Source organism: Drosophila ficusphila, unplaced genomic scaffold, assembly GCF_018152265.1.
Source record: "Drosophila ficusphila isolate 14025-0441.05 unplaced genomic scaffold, ASM1815226v1 contig_127, whole genome shotgun sequence".
NCBI lineage: Eukaryota > Metazoa > Arthropoda > Insecta > Diptera > Drosophilidae > Drosophila > Drosophila ficusphila.
The window spans coordinates 1,717,897-1,742,527 of NW_025064016.1; the positions used below are offsets into that span (position 1 = coordinate 1,717,897).

The 24,631-nt window shown below is 39.7% G+C and overlaps 1 protein-coding gene across 1 annotated transcript; it reads left to right on the forward strand.

Moving 5' to 3' along the window:
• The first annotated feature begins 773 nt into the window (after window positions 1–773).
• LOC108096071 (insulin gene enhancer protein isl-1) lies at window positions 774–24,520 on the forward strand. The gene is made up of 9 exons (XM_017197432.2): window positions 774–1,375; window positions 18,092–18,281; window positions 19,265–19,395; window positions 19,513–19,701; window positions 21,609–21,729; window positions 21,820–21,982; window positions 22,041–22,256; window positions 22,708–22,936; window positions 23,000–24,520. The coding sequence occupies exons 1-9, from the start codon at window positions 1,237–1,239 to the stop codon at window positions 23,251–23,253; spliced, it is 1,632 nt and encodes a 543-aa protein (XP_017052921.1). The 5' UTR covers window positions 774–1,236; the 3' UTR covers window positions 23,254–24,520.
• The last annotated feature ends 111 nt before the right edge of the window (window positions 24,521–24,631 follow it).

Sequence of the window (24,631 nt, forward strand, 5' to 3'; positions counted from 1 at the left end):
CAAAATCAAAAGATCAATAATTATTATGATGTTGCAGCACACCCCAAAAACGAGACGCCTTCAGACCGCAAGAACCGAACCAAGTCAAGATGGGACCAGGTGAGACAGGTGGGGGGGCGGGACTCCAAGGGGCTTGGGGGTGTTATAGCCGAAAAGTTCGACAAGCGCATTACAACAATTCCAAAAGGGGATGGCAAAATAAAGGGTAAAAGAGAGCGAGGTGCGCGCTTGCTTACAAGTGCAACCATTTTGTAGTACAAACTTCGAAAACCAAAAGCGAAATTGGCAAAACAAAGAGACAGTGGAGGGGTAAAAGGGGATGGAAAGGGGAGAGGGGGAGGTGGGGAGAAAAGGAGTCCACCTTCTGACTGCCTCCATTTGTGGATTGTGGATCCAACAGCTGGAGTCGATCATGCGCACTCCACTCAACCGATTGGCCCGCTTCGCCGCCATTTAGAAAACGGCCCTCCAAACCGAAGCGAAAGAGAGGCAAACACCGTGTGAAAGAGATGAAAAACCCCAACCAAATGCCCAGAGAGCGAGTGCGACAAAAACACCTGTTCCTGTTTCGAAAACGCCAGAGATCCGAAAAACCAAAGCGACGGACAGAAAAAAAAACAAAAACAACAACAAGAACAAGAACATCGGAACCGGTTGCAGCTGCAGCGAAATCGAACGAAAACGAAAAACATCTAGTCGCACTGCTCTGGCCAACTTTCGTATCTGAAAGATACATTTCGGGGTGAGTGCCTGAAGCGAGTGGCACGGAAAACGACGACCGGTTTAGTCGTTCAGCAAACTCCGTGCAGTGAGCATGTTTGTACGCCAGACATCGTCGTCATCGGTCGGTTGTCGTCATCGCTACTATATAGCCGTCGTTTCGCGAACATCCATCGTTTCGCTGCCGTTGCCGTCGCCTTTTTCCGATCCGGAACGAGACTCTTGTTGAATCGCGTGTGTGCACCGCCCAGGGATCTATCCATCTCTCTATCCATCTATCTGTAAATCCATAGATTTTCCCTTGGAAAAGCCAGTGTAATTCAAGCCAAAACTTAAATGGAATAAATAACCCTACAAGTGCCTTACCAATACTAAATAGAAATATATAAATCACAACCGCTCAATGCCGGAAACTTCTTGAGTCTGGCTCCAAAAGCGCTAGCTCTCGCAAAGATCCCCAGCCCCAGAAATAAATATCTCGAGTGTGCTTCGCCGAGTGTCCTGTCAGCCAAATATATGGTAATGGCAGAGATTGGTGGCCATTTGGCTCACCAGCTACCGTTGCACAATCACAACCACAATCAAACTGGATTACAGCCATCGCTGGTGATGAACCATCACCTGGATTTGGATTGCCATGGACACGATGTGATAAGTGAGTACCGAAAACCAAGGGTTTATATTCAGAATTTGAATGGGAAGAGATAGGATATTAATCCCTCAGATAACACGTGCATTTACCGGGGGTATCCTTCTAAAAGAACAATAGGTTGCCTTTCTATATTATGGAGATAAATCCTTTAGATACAATTGTTTGCTTTAAATACTTTTGTGTGTGTACAATTCTCTGTTGTATTTTTTTCCGCGTTCTACTCTTAGTTAATTATGATTACCTTTACCCATTTACAATCAGCTTTATAAAATCTAGACTAAAAATAGTAAGCCAGACAAAAATAAAATGTAGGTAAATGTGATTTTAATTTATAAATAAAGAGGCCGTTTTTAACTGGTTGTCAGCTAATTTTAAACTATTTCATGCTAACAATAACTTATTCAAATAATAGTCTATCCATTTCAAATCCCATTAATATCATTACATAGCAATCGCTTGATTGTCGAGTCATTTACCTCTAATAAAGCTATTTAAAGCAGTTAATGACTTATTTATGACTATTGTCGCAGTCCCCAAATAAAAATTGGCAAAATTAAACTGTCATTAAAACAGAGCGAAGCATAAAGTAGTCACTGAACTGTAACTTTCTCGAATCGTAAAAATAGAAAAACATTAATAAAGCTATTTTTGGACTTCAAATGTTCGTAAAATTATTTTACAACAATCGTTGTTTAATGTTCGTAAATTTTTTAAACATCTAGTTTTAAAGTATTTTTGTTAGTTTTCTTAAAATTTTAAAACTCCCCGACAGCAGATATCAGAGATCAAGGCTCGAAACTCAGAGGGCTGAAAAATCTTGAACTGCTGGCCAAGTTTATTTGTAATGAAGGTTAAAGTTATTTTTATACAAAAACCATTAAAAAGGTTAGGCACGCGTTGAACTCTTTTCTGCCTTGAAACTTTTTTAATTTTGCCAATGGATGCGATGAGGACAAGGTTGAAGAAAAAACCTTGCAATGAAATACAAAAGAAATGCAATTAAAAACGAAAATTTAAGACTAAAATAAAAATAAGAATTATAAATCCATAAATAATTTTTAGTATGCAATTCCGTTGTCAAATTGGGCGATAATTTTTGTATATTGAAAGACTTTCTGAGGTTCTATCTTAAAGATCGGATCTTTTTGAGTGACAGTCGTTAGCCGACTTATCACTGCAACTTTTGTAATTGGCTTAGACCCAATCTCGACCTGTCATTTGTTGCTTTTGTATGGCAATAACTTTTAAATTATAGCCGTATTTTATTTTAAGCACACTTTACATATAATATAAAGGCCAATTAACGGTTGAATGACATTTTAATGTTAAGCAATTAAGCGCGTCCAAGCAATTGCACGAAAAAAGCCAGCAACAAATAATCAAAAATGTATCTCATGCGATAATGTGACAAATTTTTAACTAGGCAAATGTTTGTTAACCAAAAATGCATTTTATGAATTCATAAACCAAGAGTGTCATTAAAAAATGTCGTCTGCGTGTGACAGAAAGAGGAATATATTTTATTCAAATTTTATTTCGTATGCTAAATTGTGACAAATGTTTTGGCTGACAGTTGTCTAACCAAACGAGCGACCGCAGAACACAAAAAAGCCAAACAAAAAATGGGCAAAAAAGAGGAAAACATGAAAAATCATAATCGTAAGCACAAACACAATGGTTTGGGATAAATTGAATTATAAATAAGCCAGGATAATGCAGTACACGTATTTGCAGCGAACTGCAAAACATTTAAATTGCATTGCAATTTTGTAATTGTAATTTAAATTCAAATTAGTTGTCGGCCGTGAAACGCTGGTAAATATTTAATGCCCGAACATTTTAATTTGAAAACTTTTCACAAAGTTTTCCTCTCCATCAGTGTTTAGTTTGTGTTTATGTGTGTGTGTGAGTTGGCTGACAAAACTTTAAGTTCGAGTTTTTGTAGTTTCAAGTTGATATTTGAAATGAAAACAATTTTTGTAATTTTTGTTTTCCCTTCTAGTATCTGTGAGCTCCTCTCTCTTTTGTTAGTTTTCTGAGTTCCGAGGCGAGTTTTGTTTGTTTGTTGATTTTTTGAGCGCTGTAAACATTTTAATGAGTTTTTCATGTCACAGACGCAGGCCTCCAGTCAACATGTCGTTGCTAACTTCTCAAGTAGTCGTTAAATTAATTAAATATCGTAGAAACAAAACGAAATTCCCAACTGAAATATCCGAGCTTTTGTTTGCTCTCTACGCTCTTTAGGAAATTAAATCGGAAATCGGAAATCGAAAATCGTTGCATACATTATGGCGTTGAACTAGTTTCACTTTTTCATGTTCGCGCTGGCCATAAAGTTGTACAACTTTATGTTGAAGACCATAAAAAATTGACAATTATTTGCGGCCATAAAATTCAAACGATTTTTATTTTTATAGTTTACCAATTAGCTAAAAATTTGAATAAAAATCAGTGGGGGGAACGCACGGATTTTTGCCTTGTACATGCCCCCAATCTAATTTATATTAACTCCATTTAAACTGCTCGCCAGCCTAAATCATCGTATGCTAATTTGGATTTTCGATGAATAAACACAAAAATGAAAACAAAAACCTTTCGAAAGTTAATTGTGAAAAATTGATTGGGCAAATGTTTAGCCAATGCACGAAAAGAGTTGAAATAATTTTCGGAACAATTTGTTAAGTGTCAATCTTGGGCCAAATAAGGTTAACTTGTCGGCGATCGAAGAGAAGAGAATGGAACCAGCCTTATAGATGAAGCGCGTTAGTTAGCCATAGATCACAGATCTCTGGTTTATTTATAGAGTTGCCGAAACGTCAGTGAAAGGAATAGAGGTTTTTTGTATACGTAACGAGATTTGGTTTAGAGTGCCATAAAATTAATTATATGACCATTCTAAACGTGCTTCGAACGAATTTTTATGGAATTCGGTATTGTTTTTGGGTAGTATTTTAGTTGTATGGTACTAAAGCACTGGGTTAAGGTTAAAAATTGATTGAATATTTGTTTGAATCGTCATAGCAAAGGGTTTGCTTTTGTACCAAAGCTATTAATTAAATTATGTTTAAATTTTGTACTTTTTATAAGATAGAAAGATTTTCTATTTCTCGAGCCACTAAACAAATTATTTAAATTTAATTTCATATTAGAAAAATATTCTATTACTGAATTTCAACTTTAAATATTATCCAAAAATACCTTCTGCAATGCTGACGTCAAAAAAGAGGGCCACTCCCATTAGTGTGGCAATGGCAGACAGACGTTATCTATATTTTACGAGTTCCTATCCAAATTCCTGTTGTCCCTGGCTGACATTTTTTGTATTTTGCCTTCCCGTTTCCGGTGGGTTTTATTTCGGATTCGGAATCCCTGCTGCTGCTGCTGCTTGGGGTGTGATAAAGTTATTTAGGCGCAATCCATAAATTCCCGAGCCTGAACCCAGAGAGACCCAAAAGGCAGAGCCGAGCAGACAGAAACGTAAATCCCAAAGCTTATCTGATTTTGCACTTCGGTCCCCGGCACTAGATCAATATGTTATGGCCGGATTTTTGGGCCGTACCTGGGATTTCGGACCCAAGACAGCTGTGCGCCTGCGCCTTGTGTCACCTCCACTTTTCCCCCCAACCCCTCGATGTTCCCAGCATCGCAGCATTTGAAATCTGTGTCTGTATGCCAGAGACACAGCCTGGTCTAGAAGACAGTTGCCAGATATCAAAATCACTCCAGGTATATTCCCAATTCAGCTCGCAGTTTTCGCCTCTTTTTTTGCATTAATTAACAACTCGCTGAGTTGAGAAATTAGAGAATTATGCCTGGAATTTCCGTTCGCAGATGAGACAAATAAAAACAGCTTTATTGGGGGTCTGATTAGCTGATTAGCCAGGAAAGCGTCTCGGAAGATAATGAAGATGGGGTGATAATAATGGAGAAGCAAGTTCGTTGAAAACATTTTGAATTTGCAATATTTAATATAAAGATCTAAAATACAAATTCAAATGTAGTATGGTACATTTACCTACTCCAAAAAACCTATTAAGTTTTTAAAATAATGTTACCCTTTGTATGACCCCAAAAAACAAAGCCTTAAATTCATCTCTTTATGAACAATTTAAGGAAAATTTAAGCACTTTAAGTATCGATGTGATTGCAGAAGCCTCGACCTGATTAAAGTACAGGCTCATCGCTTAATGCAAAATACTCCATTTTGTGTTATTTTTAACTGAAATGTTTTAAAGACCAGTGACTCCGTCGAAGCTCTCTAACCTAATTAATGCACTTCAAGATATTCTTAAAACACCCCGGCCCATGGAATTGGGCATATTAAAGCAGCCGCCAGCCTATTAAAGTGCAATTAAAATTTTTTTTAAATTCTCCGTGTTGCTTTTTTTCCTCTCTTGCCTTGTTTTTTTTCCTTTTTTTTTTGTAAGTTCATTCAAGGTGTCAGCAGCTTGTCAAGGTGAGAGGCGGCTACTGTTTGGTCGGCTGGAGGGAAAAATATTAAATTTCAACTGGGGAAATGGCCGAGGGAAACCAGAGAAGCGGAGAGCTGATAAATGTGCAGTTCAAAAAATTAGTTGGGAGTTAACCAAACAGAGGATAAAAGAACAACTGATGCGCCACGCCCGTTTATCGCGTGAGTTACCTGAAAAGCCAAGAGGAACCAGGGAAATATCCACCAAGTGTGCGGGAAAAGGGGGAAAGCCGAGGGGGGAAAGGGGAAAGCTCGTGCCCCATTCTCTCCAGGCGCTCATTAAGTGTGGCGAGCGTTTTGCATTTCCCGCTGGGATTTTCGGTGGAGCACCCGCTGCGCCGAATGACACCTGGCCAAATACATATATAATTCGGATATAACCCATACATATATATATATATGCTCGCATATATAGTATCCCCGAGTGTGAGGAGCAACTCAGGTGCAACCAAGGGGGATATATCCCCCGTGTGGCATTTTGGCGTGTTGCATGCAATGCGGTGGCCACTTTAATGGCGTCGTTTTTAAAGCTTTACTCTTTATTAGTGTGTGTGTGTGTGTGTTGCCACTCTAGCTGCTGACTTTATGAGTGTCACTTTTATAACCCTTGTTTTAATGACTAATTAAGCATGAAAGACAATAAACGAGGAGCCTTAGGTAAGACCCCTTTTTTTTGGTTTTTTTTCGGGAAAGAACGCATTGAGCATCGGTGGAGGCTGGCTAGAAAAACAAACTTTTATGTGCGATCTATAAAGCCGGGACTTCAAATACTTGCCGCTGGCGTCAGTTGGAAGTGGAGAATCCCAGACGCCACTTGAGCAGATTGCATAATCCAAGCGACAAGCCGAGAAGTTAAAAAAAAAAAACTACTAAATCGAGATCAAATTGAAGAGCAGTAGTGCCCATATCCCATTACATTTGTAGCGCAGGGTGGCACCAAATCCATCTTGTTTGTTCATTTAGGGCCACTCCACTCAATGTCAAGTGGCCGCTTCAACAGGTTGGACCGCCCGTCGAGCTCCAGACTTATGAACCCAAAAAAAAAATACGAAAAAAAATATAAACCTCAGTCCCGAAAAGCGAGACCAATTTCGATTGTCGCGCCACGGGGCGACTCATTCAGCATTCAGCATTCAGCATTCAGTTCAGTTATTATATATAGATATTAGGGATTGGGACTGGAGGCAGACTCGTCGCCAGACGGTAGCCGCAGCCGCAATTACCGTTAGTTACCTGACAATATTTTGACGGGATATCGTATCCTGCTGGATATGGTCGGTATATATATATATATATACATATGAATATGGTTCGTGGTGTTTGGTAGTGTGGCTATGTGGGCCCGACTAAGCCAAATCTACCTGCAACTCGGGCTTGCGGCTCATTATGTCAAATTGAAATGTTGCCACACGGCCAGACAGAAAGAGACAGACTCAACTGAGGCGAGAGAGGGAGGGGGATGGAGAGCGAAGAACCTCGGAAACAGGCCAAACAAGTTGCAGCCTCTATTTTATGGCCAAAACACCGTTGCCACAAACAGAGGAAATCATAATGCTACTCAAATTGGATCGCATCTAAAACTCAGATTTTTCTGAGTGGGAAGGATATAAAGTTAATTGCCAACACTACAGATTTTACTACAGATAAATTATTACAAACTTGCCACAGAAAAAAGGAAATATAAATATAAAAATATAAAAATATGCAATTTTATATTCAGTAGAAATTACCAATAAATGTTATACAAATACATATATTTCTTTTAAAAGGAAATGAATATTTATGCAATATCACATTTTTTTTAAATTTATCAGTAATTTATTGTTATGCTTACATTTATGCTTATTTAGGGAACTATCCCATCATATAATAAGTTAGCCAATCATATCTTAATTCCTCCCACTACAAAACTTAAAGTGGCACCCATGCGTATTCTGCTGTAAACAAAATGTAGCTCATTATGTCAAATTGAATTGTTGCCTACCAACCAAGTGGAGTTGAGTTGAGTTGAAAAACCAACCAAACAAGTTAAAGAGTTTGCAGATCTCTCAATGACTGCCCGCCTTTAAGTTGTATTCCTCCTTAATTTATGAGGAAGTTGGCGGCGAGCGTTTTGTCGCCGCCTAAAAGTGGGTAGACCACGGGTAATACATCTTCTTAAGACGACCACACAGATCAGCAAGTGAATCATGCGGTTCCAGTAGATGGAGATGCAGATAGAGATGAAGATCCAGATCGAGATGGAGATCCAGATGGAGATGGAGATCTCGATCCAGAACCCGATTCGCAACTAGTCGGGGAATGTGAGAATAAGAGGGATGGAGGGCCATAAAGCAGCCTACTTAAAATGCCATAAAACCGAGCAATTTATTGGAACGCAGCCAGGTCGTCAGGAATCGTCTTCGTATTCCGAATCAGAATCGGAATCCCCTCAATCCACCATTTCGGACCTGCAATCACGTTGATTGCAGTCCGCGTTGATCTCCGGTCTTCAGTTCAGCTCTCCGTGGCCACTCGACTCTGGTATCGAAACATGCCGCTGCGGTGCAAGACTCCTTTGAAATTCAAATTTTATGAAGCTCATTAAATATAAATTTGTCGTTCGAGTCCGAGTCCGAGTCTCTCCAACTGGAACAGAGACAGAGAAACTGAGAAACTGAGATGCAGGCTGTGTGTGTTGGTGTTTGTCTGCGTATACGACACCCAAATAAAATAATATAAATTAATTAACAAAACGAAGCCGAAATGAAGTTAAAAATTTGCATGAACACGGGCTCGAAGCCTTTGGCGGTCGGCGGTCTTCGATATTTCTTTTATTTTCTTCTTGTTTTTTTTTGTCTGTAGTTGTTTTTGTTTTGGAGTTGTTGGAGTTGCGTGTGCGTAATCGGCCGGGGTTTTAAATACTCTATGGCAACAGGACTCCAACAATTCGGAGGGGAATAAGGGGGGAAAAGTCCAGGCAACGCGTTAAATGGGCAACTCGATCTTCGGGTGCCATAAAGCAGGCGGCGTCTTTTAATGAGGTCTTAAGTTTTTATAACGGTGAGGAATGGTTGCTCCACCTAGAGATTTATGCTGAGGTGGCATTGCATTTGGTTCTGACTCGGGGACACACCTCAAATGTGGGAGTTTAAGGCAGGAATTCCTAAAAGGGTATGGTCAAGTTATAAAGTCATAAAAAGGATATGCATTTACAACAAAATTACCATTAAATTTCTGATTAAAAATTTAATTTAAACTAAAACTGATTCCAATACTTTCTGATTCATAAGTAAAATAATTGTTAATAAAACTCAAAATGAACAGAATAACTTGTATAGAATTCATTTCCCCTTAACCAATTTTTTACTCGCCGAAATCCCCTATAACTGCGGCATTTTACAAATCCAAAGCGGCCCGCTTATCGCTGGCCGAGAATCCTGCGTCGGCGTCCCCATTGAAATTTTACAAATCCAAAGCGGCAACAAAAAAAGAGAAGAAATAGGTGTTTCAGGAACAAGTACAACTGCCAAAACAACACCTCCAACAACTACAAGAACAACAAGAACAACCAGCGACAATGTTCGAGTGCAAAAGGTGCACGCATGCGCAGTTACAACCAAAAAAAAGCAGTGAGAACTTGGCCAAAAGGCAAACAGAACCAGAATGTCCGGGCAAGGAGCTGAAAAAAAGGAGGTGAAGTGGGGGCAGTAGAATGGAGGGGCAGAGGTCCACCTTTTGGTGTTGTCGTGTTTGCGCAATATTTGCGACAAATAAAGCATAAAAACTGTTAAAGTTCACACGCATCAGGTCAAATATTTACACAAAAACAATCGAGAAGAGCCAACAGCCGTAGGCAACAACAAAAGCGAGCCAAAAACAACAACATCGGCAATGCAAAAATGTGGTCAAATCGCACACATTCTAATTAGCCAAAAGCCGAAAGCAATTTATGATAAACCGAAAGCCATAAAAAATTAGACAAATTAAAATGGCAAAATATGGATATATGCAAAATGCAAATGGGGAAAAATTCAAACAAAAAATGCAAAACTGCAGCTGGCGAAACAAACTAAAATGGTCAGTAGGAAAATCAACAATCAAATGAATTAACAAATTTGTTACCACAAACCCGTTTCGTCCGAAAAAGGCTAAACAGCATTTTCTTTTAAGCCGTTATTTGTCAGTGATTTTCCTTTGTGTGCGGCTCTCTTTAATTGCAGTCAAATCAAAGTCAGATTTTTGAGGAGATTTTTTTGTTCATTACTGACATTAATTTGACACTTTGGAATGACGTTTCGGCTGGGCTTTCTCCCCAGTTGACTGAGGTGCGGTTTGGTTGGTTGGCTGTTGCCTTTTTATTTTTGTTTTTATTTTGTACCTTGCCTTACTTTGTATTTCTCGAGAGGGGCGCCTTGTGTTAAAACACCATAAATAAATGTCGCCCGCTTATCGCTGGCCGAGAATCCTGCGTCGGCGTCCCCATTGAAAGACAAATGCGTTGTCAACGCAACCTGCCTAATAACCCATCATGATCATCACTTAACCGGGCCCGAAGAGAAGCCCCAGACGCTGCGATTCTGGCTGCAGCCGAGGCTCAAACGAAAAAAAGACACTATCGGTTCTTGTCATCTGTCGGCGACATGCAGCAAAAGAGGGGCAAGGAGATGGGAAAACCCGGAGGAGAGTGCACTCTGGAAAAATCAGGGTTCAGAAAATAGAAATAGTTTGAAATACTACAAAATTTATATTTACATAACGACTCAAAAATAAAATAAATTCTGAAAATAAAGTGAATGAAAAAAGCATACGAAACCATATAATTTAAATAAATCTAAATAAAATATTTAGAAAACATTGCGGTGAAAAAGTTTAGCATAACCCCTCATATATGTAAAACAATTACAGTAAATACAATTCTTGACCAAATGGAGTTTAGTAAATTACTTTAGCAACACTTCATTATAGATTTGTATAATCTCTTAAAACAAAGTGGTAACACAATTATGGAATTTCCTATGCTATTCATATATTATATTTTTCTAAGTGCATAGAAGAGAACCAAGATACGAGTTTCGATTCTCGGGCACATCGGCATTTTGTTTTCAGCCGCCGACACACAAAAAAGGTCATTTCCGTTCTTCAGCCGGCTTGCAACATGCAACAGCACACAGCAGCAACAGCAACACCAACAGCAACACCAACAGCAACAGCAACAGTAAAAGCAAGAGCAACACCAACAGCAACATCGAGAGGCACGGCGGCAACATCGAGGTGCCTTCCTCGCTGAAGTGGGGATGTGGCATAAATTGTTGCAGGCCCATGTCCATTTTGAGTCCAGGCACTCTTTGATGTCGCGCCTTCAGCAGCCAGCCAGCCGATGGCATCTCCCCTTGTCGGGTATTCAAATTTGGCTTCAATAAAGCGACAGCCAACACCACCGCCAATAGCAGCGGCATCATCGGCATCAGCGGCTTCAGAAGCAGCAGCAGCAACGGAAAATACAGAAAAAAAACAACCACAACAGACGTATTCAGTTAACCCTTTCATGCCCACTGTTGCCTACAGGCAACATTGACTTTTGAAGTTTAAATCGGTTACGATTCAAAATTTTTGTGGATTTTTTTTATAGGCGATTCCCCTTATTAATGTTGTTTAATTTTTGGTAATTTTGGCGAATGCAGCTGCAGCGTGTGCTGAGTTATCACTTATGATTCGAAGCGACCACAGCTGCCGAAAAATTTTACCAAAAAGTGTCCGTGCAAATAGTGCGATTAACTAAAATTAGTGACAAATACTAATAAAATAAGTACGTACATATCTTTAAAACAGGTAAGACTATGATAAAAGTATAAAGTTGGGCTTGAAAATTGTTTTATAAAGAGTGTGGATCTTTTCAAAGGCCTAAAGGCAACCTTGCAGTAAGGACATACCAAAGGACTTAGAGTATCGAAAATCGATATGAACGTTACTTGGGGTTCCTATTAATCATTTATGGCGTTAAAAATTTTCTATGTGTCCCCAGATTAATTTGGGCATGAAAGGGTTAACTGCGACGGCCAATTCGAAAATCAAACACTTCAAAGTGATTGCCTGGCGGCGGCATCTTTTGGTTGTGTGTTTTCTGAACAACCCCACCCCCTCCGTCCCTCCATCTCCCCATTGTTGATTCTTTTTCATATATGCATATTTGAGCAGAAGAGTCAGTTTGCATTGATCAGTTATTGGCTGCGCTTGCTGGGTTACACATACCCCAAATCGAGATGGCTGCGTGACACGAAAGGGGTATAATCAATTGAAAATATATTTTTACGAAAATAAAATACCTAAGATATAATTGCAAGGAAGCCTAATATGTTGGTAAAATAAAACATAAAGCAAATTAGCAAACAAGCAGATAGATATATTATTTAACTTACCTTATTTCGAACCTTTTCAATACGTAACAATCATTTTCATTTGCCTTCCTAACGTCAAACATCAAATCAACTTCCATAATTAATATTCCTCTAAACCAATAAACCTGACTTGCAATATTTACTGCAGCTATTTTAGATACTTGCTTTGTAAACTCTAATTTAATCGCTTCACAAAATCGGCAAAGTTTTTGCCATCCAATATCTTCCTTTAACAATCTGCTGTAAGCTAAATTTGCTCCCTTATTTTTGACCTCCCCAAAGCAAATCCGAAATCCAGCTGCTATTAACCCCTTTTGGTATTGTGTTTTTGTGTAATTAATTAGGCAAATTCGTGCCCAGACAGAAAGGGAAAGATAGACACACAAAATATCGATTGGGAATACAGAGAGCGGGTTTTTCGGGTCTTTTCCCCCCGACCAACTCTGGGCCACCGGCTAAATTAAGATAATGTTGTCCATTGTCAAAGCAACTGCACAACTGCACTTAATTAAGCCAACTTAAGTCAGAGCCGGAGATGCAAAATGCCCAAAACTGCAGACACAATTGAAGGTATCAAAGTCTCCGGTACAAACAAATCACAGACCGCAAAACTTCCTTTGAAGTCGAAGGGAGTGAGTTGGCGGTGGAAACCAGGGATTGTCCAGCCCACGCTCGAAAGACAATAGCCTGGCCAACAAAACATGGCCTAATCAGTGGCCAAAAGCCCCGCTCCATCCTCTCTCTCTATCTCACTCGAAATCCCTGTCCTGCTCTCGCTTTCGTATCTACAAAATTGATGAGTCTGTCAAAATGTGAATTCGAATTGTCCAGCCAGAGGGGCAAAACCGAGAAAAAGAGGAAAAAATAAAGGAACATTCGGAGGGGCACGTGTTCCGAAGTTTCGTCCTCGCCGCCTGTCATCATTAATTTTTTAAATCGCTTCACAGGTAAACCAAAACAAAAAAAGAGAAGCCAGCAATGAATGGACCTCGGCTTCAACTCGTTTAAGAATTCCGCAACGGCTTCCAGGAAAAATGACAAATTTTCCTAGAAGTCACGAGCTGTCGTCCCTCTTATGTTAACTCCTCGTTGGGTTCTTTAATCAGGAAAATAGTTAGGGATTGTTAGAAATAAAAGTGGGTAGGATCTTATTAATATTTTTAATATGATATCTATAATATTATTGTACCTTAAATAATTTTTTTAATTCTTATGAAAGTTGCAAATCAATTTACATTGCAAATCAAATGTTCCCCTCTAATAATTCAATAGGTAGACCTATTTTTTCTTTGTGTAATCCTCACGTTGTTTATGGCCATGTGAAATTCCTAGTTAATTCCGAAAAAAGAAGCGGCACTTGCTGTCCCACCGAAAAGCGATACTCGCTGTGTGACTGCGCTTTGTATTTACCTTATAACAAATATGCCATAAATCAAAGGGTGCCCTTAACCCTCCAACTGCCCCTCCCCCCCTCCCACTTCCCCCTTTCCCCGCCCCCTTTTTGCAGAGACACAAACAGTAGTGGCTTTTGAAATCGCGCCCATATCCGGCGGAGCTTCCATAATTTTTTTTGCGCCCCTCATTTGCGTTTGTGGCCAAGAGTGGCGAGCCTGGCCAAAACGTATCTTATCGATGCTTTGCATTTTGCATGTTGCCCCTTGTCGAGCAACAGCAACAGTAAGGAGAAAAAAAACCATAAAAACAAAAAAAAAAAAAAATAAAAGAAGTAAAACGAAGATGCTGGGCAGCCATTGCAATGTATCTGTATCTGCGAGTGTGCGTGCCGTTGTATCTGTATCTGTGAAGTAGCCCGAGTTGATTTGACTGCAATTTTACTTGTTCCCTCGTTTGCAGCCCCCTTCTTCTTCTTCTTCTACTTCTTTTTTGTGGCCTTTGAAAGATTGCCGACATTGATAAGGGCCAGTGGAAGAGAGACGGCTAACAAGGTGCGAGCGAGACGGAGAACGAGAGGCGGACAACGGACGGCGGGACATCGACTATCTGCGGTCCGCTTCTCGGTGGGCGTTTCTTGGCACGAATTCCTTGATATGTTTATTGCTCAGCCATCAATTTCCCGGAGATCAATAGATCAAGTCCAAATCAAAGCCCAGCCACTTCTGTCAATCCATCAGCGACACGAAACTTTACTCGTGTACTTTAGATAAAAGAGCCTTCGAGATACTTTTAATTGGTCACGATGCTATTAGCAAGAAAGTAAACAAAACTGAGACTCTTGGGTTGGTGGGGCAATTAGAATAATATGTAATTAAAATACAAGCAAATAAAAACAACTAAGTAAGTGGGCATTAAATGTTGAATATAAAGAAGGATTTAATTTAAAAAAAATATAGAAATAAATAAAAAAAAAATACATAAACAAAAAACAAGTAAACACAATGACAGGCTCAAAAAAATAATAATTATAAATAACAATAAGTTATATTATATAACAAGTTCTTATCTTCTCTTTAAAATACACCTTCATTATAAATTCTTAAAAACTTTAAAGAAATCATTTTACCCCCATTTAAAATGCCCTTTTATTTGATCAAACCTTAAGACAGACATAATCCAAGGAACCCATTTTTATCCCAGCTGCTTGGCTTCCCACAGCACCCCCACAAAAGTGAAAAACACGGTTTTTCCGATCGCCAAACAATTACATCATGTGCAACTCACATTAAGGTTGCGGAGGTCAAGAGCAATGGCCAAAAAGGTGCGGCCATTAAAAACTTGAACAGCTTTCAGCATAAAAACGTGAACATGCCCACCAAGATCAAGTGCTGCCACAGAGTCAGGGAAAATGTTTCGTTATTTAAATGGAAAAGATATAGAGTTCGGGGGAAAATAAGCAAAAACTGAATGAATGAGGAAGAAAACAGAGGCGAAGTGACAGGCAAAAATGGGAAACACGCAGCTTGCGAAGCGTTTTCCTCGTTAAAAGTGAAAAAGCCGCAGTTGCCGCATGTGCCACAGCCCCCTTTACCACGTATTAACCCCCCGGTGCCCCAACTGAACCCCCTCCCCCTTCTGCCCACTCCCCACATTTCACTCACGAAGAGAAACCGCCGACACAGTCGAAAAATTCATAGACGACAACACGAGACAAAATTGCATTTTGGTCCAATGTGTGCCGCACCGAAAAATCAAAAAAAAAAAAAAAATAAACGAGGGGGAAAAATAAAAGAACCGCGACGCGTCAACCCCCAGGAAAAAAGGGGAGGGATGGGTCGTTGAGTGGGTGGTGGGGTGCCAACAAAATGGCAACATAACATGCAAAAGATACGCCACAAAAGCGGAAAAACTCCCCAAACGGAAAAGCAACACACAGGCGCAGGAGTTGCGCTTAAATTCCCATTACAGCCATAATGGCTGCGGCTGTGTGCGTGCGTCTCTCTGTGTGTGTATGTGTGTGTGTTTCTGTGTGGGTGGGTCTGTGTGGGTGCCAAAAGAAAAATGAAAACGAACTGCGCAGGATCATTAAGGCAGCCGAAGAGCCCCAATCCCTGTCCCCCCCTTGAAAAAAAACACACAGGAGCAAGCAATACATAGATCCCAAAATCACACACAGCGACACACACAAATAAATGCGAAATGTCAGAAATTCATACAAACGAAAAAAGAAGAAGGAACACAAATACTCGTCCAAGGAACGCACAACAAAAGATACTCCAAAAAAAAAAGCTGGCAAAAATGGTGGCTCCCCAAAAACACGAGCACACACATGTCCATATAGGGTAGCATTATATAGCAGCATTTTGAAGGCGAAAAAAAATAAAATACAAAGAAAAGGCGCACATGCCCCCAAGTTAAGGAAAAAGAAAAGAAAGAGACTCGCAGCAATTGGAGGCTGAAACATGGAAGTAAATGCCGGCTGTCCGTCCGTTTGTCAGTCTTTCATTCCGTCCAGCTGTCAGTTTGTCCGCCTGTCTGAATCCGAATCCGAATCCGAGTCCCAAGTACTTGGAGCTTGAAGAGCAACAAATACACGCCAAGTACAGTGGCCTTTATTTTCTGAGATTTGAAGCTGCTTAAAAATACCCTTACTTTGTATCTGATTTCCTGAAAAGGAGTAAACCATTAATTTTAAGTTAATTTTATAATAATTTTATAATTTTATACAAAACAAACTGTTTAAGACAATTGGAAAAAATATTTTAAAATAGGTTGCTTGTATTTTTTCAAGAAAAGGGATTACTTTTATCAAAAATATTAAAATGAAGATGTCTAACTTGGTCTTTAAAAATGGAATCCGAACAGTTTAAACCAATAAATTCAATGAATGAATAAATATTGATAAATATAAAACTTGATGGAAGTTCTTCAATAATAATTTAATATAATAATTTTCGCATTTTGAGCTTTTTGTTTCATCAAAGATTCATTTATATCAACCAATTATAAAAATTATTTTTCCAACCTCGGCATTAAAATCTTATTGTCCAACCAAAGGGTATAAGAAAAATATAAACCTACAAAAATTGGCGAAAAAAATAAGGAAAAGAATATAGAGAGCGAGCAGCAACAATAAGAACAACAACGGCAGCAGCAACTTGTCTGCTCCGCCTTTATAAATAATTCATGTGTAGCTACAGCGAGTGCGAAAGATACGCAAGATACATATACACACCCTGGGCCCCCAGCCCCGCCCCCCTCGGCCCCTTGCCGCCCCCCGCCGCCCCACCTTATGCCCCTAACCACTCCCCGAAAAAAAAGAAATACACAGATACGCGGCCACGTTTAAAGATACAAAGATACAAGCAAGGCAACAGATACAGATTTTATCTGTGCACAAGTGTGTGTGCTTGCGATTTTTTTTCTGTTTCCCCAATGTGTGTGATTGTGTGTAAGTGTGTGTGTGTGTGTGGGGCAACGAAACATTTAAAACGTGCTAAACGCGCGTCAAAGTTTTTCTTAATTTTTCAACAGCAGCCGGGAAAAAGTTTTCCTTTTTTTTTTTTTTCGTTTTTTTTTTCCTCTGCCAAGGATTACAGCAGCACATAGCCGGAAAATAGGGGGCGGGGGGAAGGGGAGGTTGAGCCATGTATATAATGTGGCAATGATTGCATTGATTTTTTCCATCCCATTCCTTTGGCAGCTAAAGTTTTCACCAAAAAAAAAAAAAAGGAGATGAGAAATAAAGCACGATACGAAGCGGAGGGAAAATGTTGAACTTAAATACTTGAAAATGGTTGCCTCGTTTCACTTGGCTTGGCCAGGATTTATGAATTTTTCAAATGTTTTCCCCCAGAAAAACGCCAAAGACCCATCCGAAAAAGGGAAAAACTTTTTGGCAGTAAAAGTTTCGCCATCGCAGCTCCGGACTTTCGAGTTTGCGGCACTTGGGTAAACAGGGAAAACTCGGATTATTTGATAACAGTTTGTTAATTAGCGCCGTCTTTGCTGTCTCACTTGCTATTTGTTTACGTTTCCAAAGGCATAATTGGCAAAATTAATTTAAGTTTGTGCCAAAAAAAAAATAGTAACTGCAGAGTCAAGCAAATTAAAATAAGGTGGAAAAGTTACTAAAGAAATAAGTTCGTTGGTTGCCGTCGGCGAATACAAAATTGTTTTATATTTAGATCAAGGTTTTAGTGGGATGCTGGATAATGAATAAAGAAGGGAAATTAATTAAATAGGATGATTCCTAGAGCTGGAATGTGGTTCAGGATGGATTTAAATAATATAAGTTTTTATTTGCAATGATTCGATTTAAGCTCAAAAACTTTATGCGCTTAAATAAGAATATCTAAATCATTTTGTATAAGTTGTTGAGTGGGTTTCATGAATCTTTTTCTTTACCTTTAAGTTGAATTTGAAGGGTATAGTACCTGAAATATATTTAATAATCTTCCTTATTATTTTTTGCAGAAAAACAACGCCTATCTCACTGCGTTGGCTGTGGCGGCCAGATCCACGATCAGTACATCTTGCGCGTTGCCCCCGATCTCGAGTGGCATGCGGCGTGTCTGAAGTGCCAGGAGTGCAGGCAGTTCCTGGACGAAAGCTGTACGTGTTTTGTGCGCGATGGCAAAACCTACTGCAAGCGTGATTATGTTAGGTGAGCCTAAAAAAAATAACACAAAAAATATTTAAATAAATTAAAAGCGTAAGAGAGAACCTAAACAAACTGATTTAGTAACTGCTTAACTTCGAAACCCCCACGTCTCAATCTGTATACTTTCACGTAGCGGAAAAAGCAAACTCATTGAAACCAGAATATGTTTAGCTGAGGAAACCCCAACAGTTTTCAGCCGAGACATTATCTAATTTCCACTCAACCCCACAGATTTGAAAGCTATTTGCTCAACCCTAGGCAAACACTCCATGTCATGCGCTTGGCCTTTTCATTTCCAATTGTAGCGTCCGGCAAACGTTTAGGTTTCGTTGTTAGCCAGGCTTGTTAGCCCAGCCAATTAGCCCGCTGATGCCAACACAGAGAAGGCAAATACACTATGTTCTAATCAACAGCTGGTCCAGTAGCCGGAGACTTTTGGGTTTCATCATCGCTAAATGTATGACGTGCAATAAAATCTGTGTTTGGGTCTTTTTTGTTTTGCCATCGTAAAGCCGGCGACCGGCGACCAAAGTCGCAACTATTTGCCATGCAAATCTTTGAATAATTGATTAACACGTGCAAAGCTATAAATTAACACTTTTCCACAAGCACACACACTCATACACACACTGCACGCTCAGATGATTGATGAACACACTCGCCACAGTCATCGATGTCGGCACTGACAAAAGAATTTTATTTTATAGCCATAAACAAGCTACGCGAACAGCCTTTTGTGAAGTTTTCCCGTTGGTGAACCTATTCAAGGCTTTTTACAAGCACTAACCATGGGATTTTTATTCGATTTTGGACATATCATTTTGTTCAATATAAATTAAATAATAATTTACAGAGGTTAAATAGGTACAGGAACTTCAAATGTTAGTTTGGTTTATTGGGTAAAATTTAAATGCATGTTTTAATATTTAATTTAATTTATTTCATAAAAATAATGAATATTTATCTATCAATAATATTTTATCCAGGTTATTTGGTACAAAATGTGATAAATGCGGCAACTCCTTCAGCAAAAATGATTTTGTGATGCGGGCCAAAACGAAAATCTTTCACATCGAGTGTTTTCGCTGCTCCGCGTGTGCGCGACAATTGCTGCCAGGTGAGTTGATTATTTATTTAATAGCAATCCCCCTCATCCCCCCTTCCTTCCTCCCTTCTCCACCCAATTCTTATTTACTCATCAAATATAAACGAAAATGTTTACCTGGAATTTTAGGTGATGAATTCGCGTTACGCGATGCCGGAGCTTTGTATTGCAAGGAGGATCACGATGTGCTGGAGAAATCGTCGCAGAGCAGCCTCACTTCTTCGTCGGTGGAGAGCAACAACAATATTAGCAGTAGTAACAACAACAACACCAACCTTAGCAATAACAACCATTCCAGCGAATTGGGTTCAATGTCAGGTGAGTGTCGCTTCTGGCCCTTAAAACAGCCATTTGGCCCCTCAAGAGGTGCTTCGCGTTGGGGTTGCTCTTTGGGGCACGATATCGCTGGGTCTCGGATTTGTTTACTCACTATCAGAACAACCCTTCATCTGTGACCCTTCAAGTTGGGGATGTTCCATTCGCCAGAAAGTACTTCTTTTGTTTGCCCTTCCAGTTGACAGTGTAACTAAATATTTTCTCGTTAGATTTCTTGAGTTGCTTTTGTATAAATAGCTATCTTTGATGCCAACATCTATGAGTCATTCATCAGTTTTGTTGTGACAAAAAGTAATTCAATATGTTTAGTGCAAGTGAGGCTAGAAATCATAACATGTTTCCATTTAATGGAACTTTTTACCTCGGCTTAAATATAAATCTGTACATCTTATTTAAGTTCTTAAATGAGATTAAATCTAATATTTTCTTCACTGCAACTTTAAGACTTCTTATTTGCAAGCATCTGCAATACTGTCCCATATTTTATGGGACCCACAAAGTCGCCAACCATTCCCACTGTTGACCATTTAAATTCCCCTGGGGAAAAGTCAACCCATTCTGTGCCCGCAGTTCCCCCCCTCCCTCTTCACTCGCTTTCCACCGAAAAGATTGCCAATCCTAATTAGCCCAAATTGGTCTGGTTCTGTGATCGGAAACGGGAATGGAGCTGCGACTGGGGGCCACAAATAAGAGCACACAGTTCGGCATCGCACAAAAGCGCTGGGCTCGTGTTTTGTTCTTAGAAAAACAGTGTTACATCCTTGTAAGTGATAGTCGAGTCGAGTCAATAGAAATCGGCAAACGTCAAACAATGTACGACAATTGTCAAACCATATCGTCAACATAATCTCATTGTTTAACCAGAGCGGAGAAAAGCGGAGAACTGGCGGAAATGCACCTTATCAACATGGGGCGGCGATGTCAAACGATGGATGCCAAACGTGTGTGGCGGTATTCCACCACCCCCTCGCTCCCTCCCCTCCCTTCCACCCTTCTCTCCACACTCATTTTGCAAAGGGTTTGAAATAAGAAAATAGTAAAAGAAAAAACTAGCTGCCTGGGCAAACAAAAACTCCACATTGCATCGGAGCGTTCAAGCGGGCAAACATTGACAAGCAACTTCTTGGGAATTGGATTTTTGTTTGACTGACTTCGATCGACGGATGCCGACGGGTCGTATGATCAATCAGCCAGTCAGCCAGCCAGCCAGTTAGCCTGGCTAGCGCACCATTCATAGTTCCACTTGCCGTATTGTTTGTTTGTGTTCAACTCGAAAACGGCATGCAGTCTGCTCGAGTGTTTGCCAAACCGCAGCGGTCGCAACGCTTTGAAGTTCAGCACTGGGAAAAATATGTTAATTTCCCTGCGAGATTTGCAAAATATTTACCAGCCTCCAAAGCGGAAAGATGCGAAATACCTTTGCCAAATAAATTCCTTCAATTATTTAGTTTTACCACAATAACTAAATATGTCTATTGGCCTAATTTTGGTAAGAGGTTTGTTTTGGGCAATTTGTAACCCTCAGTAGAAATAGAATGGGGCAAATTCCTTCAAAAGAACCACACCGCCCAGATAGAAATCAGCGATCGATCTGTGCGATCAACAGATAGATAACGCCTTGTTTCGGGGGTTGTGAAACACGACTTAATTACCAGATATCGATGAAAATAGGGAGAAGCGTGCGCCTTTGATCTCTCAATGCCAAATTCTCCGCATTTGGCGATATTTTTGGGTGCAATTCAAGTCGAACAGAAATAAATAGGAGCAAGAAAACCGAAAGCAAGCGAGCAATCAACCCGGCGGCACTTCAAAGAGGTTCTTTTTGTCAAAAAATAGCGAACAAATTGATGGAATATCTCCGCATTTCTCTATTACCTATTTTTATGCAGACTCTGGCAGCGAATCGGGCTCACACAAAAGTATTAGGGAAAAGCGGCCTTCGGGGCCATCGGATGGCAAGCCAACGCGAGTTCGGACCGTGCTCAATGAAAAACAGCTGCATACGCTCAGGTGAGTTATTACTCAAATAAATAGTATTATGTAATATAATAATTACAATATTATAATATCTAAATTGACCTGTTTATTCCATTCCTTTAGAACCTGCTACAATGCTAATCCGCGACCTGATGCGCTCATGAAGGAGCAGTTGGTGGAGATGACCAGCCTTTCCCCGCGAGTCATCCGCGTGTGGTTCCAAAACAAGCGCTGCAAGGACAAAAAGAAGACCATTCAGATGAAGCTGCAAATGCAGCAGGAGAAGGTAAAGATACCTTCACTTAAAATTGTTAAAATAATCTAAATAAATTATGCTTTTAAAGGAGGGTCGCAAGTTGGGCTATGGCGCCATGCAGGGCATTCCCATGATCGCCAGTTCGCCGGTGCGACACGACTCCCCTCTGAATCTGCAGGGTCTGGACGTGCAGACATATCAACCGCCGTGGAAAGCCTTAAGCGACTTCGCCCTGCACGCCGATCTCGACAGCAATGGAGCGATCAATACCCACACGCCCGCATTTCAGCAGCTGGTCAATCAGGTATGTTTTCATAATAACATATATATTTGTAAATTAAAAAGAACTAAGGTGGGAGAAAGAAAACCATACCTCAATATTTTAAATAATAATCAGCAACGGGTTTAGTTTGCCTTAAAACAAATATACAAACTAGATTTTTATAGCTTTTTGTATGCCAATGGTTTACACAATTGAAAACTGGTTAGATTCATTATAAAAACTGCGGAATAAATAATTGGAAATATGCATAGAAACATGTATATATCAATGAATTTGTGAAACGATGATGAATGGAAATCAAATAAGTTGTTGAGTTGTTAACACAAAAGTAAAACATTAAAGACATTTTGTTTAGAAATCAAATTTAAATTTACTACGCTTCGATGCAATAGCTTAGAGATCAATAAAACTCATTAAAATAAATAAATGACATCTATTAATTTGTACATTTGTTTATCTCCGTCTTTTATAGATGCACGGCTACGACCTGAACGGGATGCCCATCCTGCCGCCGCATCCGCACTCGCATCCGGCGCAAGGACCTCCCCACCAGCACCCACCGCCCCCGGGCGGACCGCACAACCACCAGAACCAGCCGGGGAACCAGCAGCCGGGCGGCAGCAGCCTGGACTCCGGGATCACCTCGCACCACCATCCGGACAGCACCGACTCCTATGTGACCTACCTGGAGAGCGATGACAGTATGCAGGGCAGTCCGTAGACAATCGAACCGAATCTAATCCAGCTTCTTTTGTTGCTCCCAGAATCCAAACTGGCGCTGACCCCGTCGTCCTCTTCCTCGGCCTCGGCGGGCACATCGATCTCCTCGCCGCCATCGGGTGTTGGAGCAGGGGGTGGTGGTTGTGGTGGTGGTGGTGGTGGTTCAGTGGGCGGTGCTGCCGGTGTCCTTGGCCTGGGCGTGGGTGTCGTGGCCAATCAGTCGGCCACCGAGCAGCTCATGCAGATGCTCCAAAAGGTTACCGGCTCCGCTTCCCCCGCCTCGCATGCCGTGCTCTAAAAAAAGAGGTGGCAGTGGGGGCGTGACGGGAAGCTAGGGCAGTAGGAGCTACAGTCGAACTTCACTAACTCGAAAATGTAACATTCAATAAAAGTTACAGTAAATTCAGACAAACCACAATTTCGATATCCTTGAAAATATTTCTTGATAATAAAAAATTTTCCTTTTGAAATCACAAATATCATATTTTAAACCAAAAAGTTTTTATTAAAAATGTTTGATTTTGATTCGAAATATTTTTTTCATTTTCTTTTTTGTTCCTGCAGAAAATGTTTAATAATTTGTTCAGTTATTTTGTCCAGTTAATGAAGTTCGACTGTATTTGGGGTTGTGCAATTTTTTTTTTGCCCGTGTTTCTGTATTCTACTCATTTGTATTGTGTAAATTTAATTTAATTCTGTTTGATTCGGTGCCAAAAAATAGTCTGTAGGCCGTTGGCATTTTTGGGGATAATCTGGCTCTGGCTCTCCGGCTCAGTTGCACATTTTGTTATGTAACATACACTTTTGCTGTTGAGTTCCAAAATGAAAACATGAAAAAATTAAATTAAGCTAAACAAAAATGCTCACACACTTGAAAAGTTTTTACAATAATTTTTGACACGAAAACGAAAATTATGATAACAAAGGGAAAACAGTTACTTCGCATCAAGTAGGGAATTTCATTAAACAAAAATTTGTAAATAACTTTTATATATAAATAATAAACGAATATATTTTCATTCAAAATGCAAAAAAAAAGAAGAAGCGATTGTAAGCATTCAAAAACAAAAACAGAGAATCTGACTCGTGTGTATTATATGGGATAAAAAATCCGAGGGGTAGCTATAAACTATAAAGACGCACTTGGCAAACTTGTAAATCGAATTAACAACAACAAAAGCATCTAAGTCTAAGTTCGTAAATTGTATGGCAAAAGAAACACAAAATTATTATAAATAAATAAATGCAAGAAAAGAAGTGTAAGTGAGAAAGAAAAACTGTAACTAAATCTAGACTTATTTGTTAGCTTTTAAACATTTCCGAAATGCATTATAAGAAAGGGAAACAACAAAACCGGCAGCGGAAAGTAAAGAGAGAGAAATCGAAATGTACCAAGGATGTTTATAAACTGTTTCGTAAAACAACTAATGTATTTTCAATAATATTTAACTAATATTAATAATAAACAGTGCATAAGTAATTTTAGTAACTATAGAAAATGTTTAAATGAAATTACAAACGAAAATAAAACAACAGAAAAACACACACAAAATAATAAAAAATAAGTGTTTTTTATTGTGGAAAATAACTCAAAGGTCAGTGAACAAATAATATTAATGATTCCCACAATTATTTTAAAGTTGGCGCCAATATTTCCCCGCTTTAGCGTTGCCACC

Coding starts and splice junctions, on each gene's coding strand:
- LOC108096071 (XM_017197432.2), top strand. CDS start 1,237: ATGGTAATGGCAGAGATTGGTGGCCATTTGGCTCACCAGCTACCGTTG. Junction 19,396..19,512: donor TGCGCGACAATTGCTGCCAG/GTGAGTTGATTA, acceptor CTGGAATTTTAG/GTGATGAATTCGCGTTACGC. Junction 21,983..22,040: donor TGCAAATGCAGCAGGAGAAG/GTAAAGATACCT, acceptor ATGCTTTTAAAG/GAGGGTCGCAAGTTGGGCTA.